This window comes from Phymastichus coffea, unplaced genomic scaffold (genome assembly GCF_024137745.1).
Source record: "Phymastichus coffea isolate CEN01 unplaced genomic scaffold, Cenicafe_Pcof_1.1 PCOF00045, whole genome shotgun sequence".
NCBI lineage: Eukaryota > Metazoa > Arthropoda > Insecta > Hymenoptera > Eulophidae > Phymastichus > Phymastichus coffea.
In genome coordinates, this window is record NW_026706856.1 from 2,131,290 (window position 1) to 2,137,315 (window position 6,026).

Below are 6,026 nucleotides of genomic sequence, written 5' to 3' on the forward strand. Positions count from 1 at the left end.
GCAGGCTGCCTTTGACAAAGCTTAACCGTGGGCTATCTCCACGGAGGGATCGTTAACTCGCGAAAACGGCAAGACCAGCGTGCCGTGTGTAATCCACTTTTCTGCGTAATCGCGACATCGAAATTGCCCGAAAGTCCATGCGAGCGCGCCGTTCTCTCCGCTTTCCGAAGGCAGCAGCGCGACATACGGCGACTGGCACTCGAGCAACAATGGCGCGGATATCGCCTCGACGAATCACGAGCACGCCACTCACCTTTTCTTCACCCTCGAACGTACTCGTCGATCATTGTTCCGCGACACTGATCGCATTCTGCGCCTCGACTCGACTCCTTCCGCGTGCTCCCGTGGCTCGTCACGGCGATCGCGTCGCTGCTCTCCACATCAGCCGTTGTTTCCACTCGTCTCCCGTTCGGACTTGCCAGTGGACCGTCGTTTCGATAAGCAAGACAATTAGCGCGCGCAGCGAAAAATCAATCCAATTGCCCGCGAGGCAACGAGACGGCAATTAGAGGAAGAAAAAGCGAGAGGCGGGCGCAGACACGGCCGAGTTGAAAAACTTATTCAATCTCCCGCGTCGGCGAGGAAAAAGACGAGGCCAATAAAGACGAGATAATAAAGTACAAGTGCTCGAAGTAAGAAGCCCTCAGCCCACTTAGCCCCTCTAGCAATCGTGCAATTTACGTAAGAAGCGAGAGAGAGAGAGAGAGAGAGAGGGAGCAATTGAAATCCGGGTGAGTTGCGCGCGCGGCGCGCTCCCATTTGATCTCCCTCCTCTTGCCTCGTAATATCCGCGCGCGCGCGTGCGCCGCTGCGCTCCGCCAAACGAATTTATCCGACGATATCGTTTGCCGACGAAGCGAGCGGGAAAGAGAACGACGGAGCGCCGAGCGCGATAGTACCCCGTAATAAATTTACGCCCTAAGGTGGTTAAGCCGCGTTAGCTCTGCTCTTCATATTTCCTCAGCCGACTGCTTCGCGCCGACGTGCAGCCTTCTCTCTTCCGCCCCCTTGCCTTTCCAGATCACTTCGTCCTCTCGCTCGCGGTGCCCACCCACCATTTTCCTCGTCGTCCACGTCCGCTGGCGGACCTTTGCTCTCGCGCCGACGCTCTTCTTTTCTCCTTTCGATTGTCCCTGCAGGCGCGCAATATTACCTCGCTAGCGCGCACTTAGCGCGCGGCGCCATCGCAATTCCAAAGAAAATAGCGGAGGCGAGAGTCTCGCTGAAGCTAGGTATATAGGAGGCCCGCTTGGCGCATAAAACAAGCGAGAAAATCCGCTTACTTTCTCATCGTCTCGCTCGCCTTCCGGCATCTTGTCCCCGTTTCTCTCTTTCTCCCGGTCTCTCATCTCATTGTCGTCGGAGAGAGAAAATTACTTCGCCAACGTCATCGCTCTGATGAGGCATCTCGCTTGTGTCGCGTGCACACATATACGTGCAATTCGCAGCAAAGACGACGAGTTCAATTTGCCGCCTGATTCGGCCCTCCGTCCCGACGGCATTGCGTAATCGTGCCGCGGCCTCCTTTCATTGGCCTCGCGAAGATCGCGTTCGCGCGGCTGTCGAGTTAGCATTCGGCGAAAACCAATCGCGGCGACTTTTCGTCGAGGCCACTTTGTTCTCAGAGCAGCGGAGGAGCGAGCCGTCGCGACGGAGAGCGCTGGCGCGTGAAAAGTGGCCAGAGAGGGATGAATAAGGCCTGGGCGGAGCGGCTCGGTCCGCACCCCTGAGCGTCGCGAGGATACAGGGAAGGAGGATGTCGGCAGGCTTGCGCCGTCGGAGAAATCGAAAGTGAGCGGAATACGCGCGTAGCCATGTTGATTTCTTGGCATGGCTGCTGCTGCCGTCGCCGCCGCTCGCGGATCCTCGGCCACTTATGAATTATTCAGGGAGCGCGGGCGCGCGAGAGGGGCACGCCAAGAGGAGAGGAGACGCGCGCCGAAGCCTCCTTATTAGTGCGCTGCCTCGGCGCGCCATTGTCGCGCTCTCGAACGCGGGGGGCTGCGCGACACTTGCGTTCGACGGATCGTCGGGCTACGGACGCTTCCGCCGAGAACGAAAGCTCGCTCCGGAGTGCGAATCTCAATGCGCGGAAGAGGGGATCAATGAGATTTTGGCGTCCGAGATAAAAGCTTGTTCGGTCGGTGATCGAGCAGCGCCCGCTAATCACGAGAGCCGAGAGCAATCGCAGGCGCCCGGTAGCCGGTCGGATCGTTATCGAGCGCCTTCGACGGTAGCCGTGCCGTCAGATTGACAACAAATAGTCGCGAGCGCCACTGATGGACCTTGTGCTTCGCTGGTTTTCCAGGTGTGGTTCCAGAACCGCAGAGCGAAGTGGCGTCGGCAGGAGAAAATGGAAGCTGCTAAGCTGGGACTCAGCGAGTATCACTTCAGGTAAGGCGTTAAAAACTTGTCGAAGCGTGGCGCGACGTGTAACCGTCGAAATAATCAATGTTTCAGTAACGGACCGGGACCGACGCTGGTACTGCCGACGGATCCGTGGCATTCGCTGCCGGGCTTTTTAGCGGGCCAACCCTCGAGCTACCCGAGCTACATCACGCCCCCCATAGCCGGCCACTTCAGGCACAAGCTCCTCAGTAAGTCTCTCATTCTTCTTGCCTACCGCGCGTCTCTGAATGTGACAGCTCTCACTCCCGCCCTCCTTCTGCCTCGGAGAATTCGAGCTGCGTGCCTGTATATTAGCTGCCTCTGCTCTTCAATGACGACTCCCCGATACGCGCGCACCCCATTGCCGCGCCTTGTCGTTCCGCTCTTCTCTCGATCATTATGCTTTGCTTTTCTTTTCTTTTTTTATTTTTTTTTTCAAAAATAATAAGAAATGATTTGGCCTTTTGTTAAAATGTTTAGTTGGCTTTCAAGATCAAGACAAGCTAATGGATGCACTCAGACGATTACACGAGACGCCATTAAATTGATATTCACCAATCACAGAAGGTTCTCTCTCTCTCTCTCTCTCTCTCTCTCTCTCTCTCTTTTGTCATCATGCATCGCCCGAATGAGCATATTGCATTGCGAACTTTATGTGCATCTGTGCATGGCTGAGTGCTTTTGTGTCGTTCAATGAAAATTAGAGTTTTGAATTGGAACGCTCTTGGCGAATAAAACTCACGCGGAAATGAAATTTTCATATTATTGTCAGACGAAACGAGATATTTGATCTTTGGATAAGACAATGTAAAAATTTGAGTATATAGACATGAAGTAATTTCTACAACAGCTGTCTGGTTATCCAATCCGCATTCCTATATCGAACAGACGACATTACAACAATGATTGTTTCTATGGATTTGCAGTCGAGCGAAGGTACGGCAATCTGGGCAGTCTGACGCCGACGGGTAGCGAAGAGCTGGCAACGAGTATAGTCCAACCGACCGCGTCGACGAGTCCACCACTGGCCGCAGCTCCAGCTTCGGCGACGTCGAGCGCAGGTCCCGACCCGCGCACTTCGAGCATCCAAGCGCTGAGGATGCGGGCAAAGGAGCACGTCGAGAGCCTGAGCAAGAGCTTGCAGCATCTTCCGCGCGCAGCCAGTCCGGCGCCACGCGACGACGCCTTTGTTCCCGTCTCCTGAACGCTCGTCGATCAACTCGAACTCGACTAGTGACAGGCACACGGTGTTTTCTTTTCTCCGAACAGCAGGATAATCAAAAGTTCTCAAGGAAGGAAATCAGGCTTTCCTTATTCAGTGTTACACGCATAGATCTAATCGAGTACAATCATTTACGCGAGCTTTCCTCGGTCTTTTTTCTTTGGCGATCGACGGACGTGAATTTTCAATTGGTTTCGTTGAGCCGCCAGTTAGCGTAACTTTGTGTATCTTTAAGTTACTTTTGTCAAATTTTGCATAACGACTATGCAACGTGTGGTGCAAAAAAAAATCGAAGACATACTTGAGGTGCAATATCATGTACAAAGAAACTGAGAGCTCTGCACCGATATATATTAATAAATAAATAAATATATATGTATATATATATTTATTTATTTATTTATTTATTCATTCATAAAAACACTCTGTCGATAAAACATGTTGTTTTGAAAATGAAAAGTCCTCATAGAAAACAATTCAGCTGCAAAATTTGACGGTTAGTTTTCTTTGAACGAATGACAGAAGCCACTTGAAAAAATGAATTGTTGCTGCAAAAGTAATATATGATCTCGTCTCTCGATCAAATTGGAAGATGATATGTATCTCTCGAGTGTCCGAGACAATCACCGACGAAAAATGTGTAAATAAATGTTGGAAAAGTTGGCACGCCGTCATCCTGCGAACATCGAAATCGCGTACGGGCGCGTACCGTTCAGCGGTTATAGCCCGTATTGCGATCGCGCGCGACTAACTCGCCAAGCCATCTTATAATTATAAAGAGGAAAAGTGTGCTAAGCAAACAATTGTATACGCGCTAGTCGGGCAATAGACACGAGGAGAACGTACGGCAAGTTGTGCGCCCCTAGTATAATGAGCCGCAATCTGACTGCGAAGAGCGAATTTATAAGTCGGAAAACAATGTAATTTGTTATGCGTAATTCCTTCTAGGCTAGTGTATAGCGCGATGATCTGGACAACGCGAACATAAAGGAGAGAATGTATACCGGGAGTAAAGCTTGCGTAGGAAATACGTACGTCAACGGATTGATGAAAGAAAATCAAAGTGTTAATGGTCGACAGTATTAATAAGATATAAGCTAACAGGCTAGTTGCGCGTAAGGTGCCATGGGAGCCATGGAACTTTGCTTTCAACGGTTATTTATTGTCTTCTTGTTGGCGCTCGACGCTCAGGCAACCGAGGCAACTGCTCTGGCGCAATCGCGCCAAGCCAATCACATAATTCGTTGCGTCGAATCATCAGTATAACAAGATGCGGAATAAGTCAATCAATATCGTATACATAACGCTGCAGGATATAAAATGTACGCGAAATAGATGTAAGGGACAAAACTATATAAGCGACACAAATAGGCATCCATTTGTATATATAGCAGTTCGTGATAACAAATAAATTTGATGTACATACCATGGCTAATCTGGCGAACAAGCACGTATTTCTTTTCTACCCGCTCCAGTGGAACCGCGAGGCAGTCGGCGTCGGCCGGTCGTCACGCGAGCAGCGATCAATCAATCGAAGCTCGTTAGCACGTAGCGCTCGGGCGCTCGGCCTCGCTTCAAAGCTCGCCAGAGCCGGATTTGAAATTCTTCCACGGACAGCGACGCCGCGTGTTTGCCGTCGCATTAGCATTTCAAAGAAGAGCCTCAATTAAGCTTTAATTAATTTCGCGAAGCGGCTAGCCGAGGCGACTGCCAGCCAGCCTCCGTCGCTCGCTTTTCTTTCGACTTAATTAAAAAGCCCGCCGACTGCAGCCAAAATAAGCCGAGCGATATTAGCCCTTTCGAGCGGCGGCTTCCGTCCTCCGAGTCCTCCGAGTCCTCCGAGTCCTCCGAGTCCTCCGAGTCCTCCCAGTCCTCCGAGTCCCGGGCATTCTCGTCTCTCGCGGCCGACGACGAGTCCTGGCCCGGCGCCGCGGCGGGGCCCGATCCCGCAGTGGCAGGCGCGGAGGGTAGAGCGAGCGCGTGGCGGAAGGGCAAGGCGATTAGGTATTCCAATCGTCGCGCGCGGCTGGGAGGGGATGCGCTGCAGCCTCGCGCGCCAAGTGGCGAACTCGCCCAATAAAATGCTAATCCCTGTTTGGCCAGGCTAACCATGCGAGCCCCCCGCGCCCCTTCCGCTGCCGCGACTCTCCGGGCACGACGTGCGCTCGCTTGGTAACTCCCAAGACCAATAGGACGCGGCCGACGACGACAGCGATACGGTTTGTTATTCCGCGCGACTTGCGCCGCGCGCTCTCCTCTCTGTTTGTTTCGCACCCCGGCCGCTGCCTAATGGACTTCCCCACTTCCCAAAACCTTTTTCATCTTCGCTTTGTTTTTCTCTCTCTCTCTCTCTCTCTCTCTCGCTCTCCCTCTCGCTGTTGTTTGCGCTGAGGATTTGCAGCCGGAGTTTTTCTCA

The 6,026-nt window shown here is 52.4% G+C and overlaps 1 protein-coding gene across 1 annotated transcript in view; it reads left to right on the plus strand.

The window, feature by feature from the left end:
* LOC131664732 (retinal homeobox protein Rx1-like) overlaps window positions 1-5,188 on the plus strand; it is a 30,011-nt gene extending 24,823 nt beyond the window's left edge. The window contains exons 3-5 of the mRNA XM_058936048.1: window positions 2,309-2,394; window positions 2,461-2,597; window positions 3,315-5,188. Coding sequence (XP_058792031.1) covers window positions 2,309-2,394; window positions 2,461-2,597; window positions 3,315-3,592 — 501 coding nt within the window. The 3' untranslated portion in view covers window positions 3,593-5,188. The remainder of the gene's footprint in view (window positions 1-2,308; window positions 2,395-2,460; window positions 2,598-3,314) is intronic.
* Window positions 5,189-6,026: the final 838 nt, after the last annotated feature.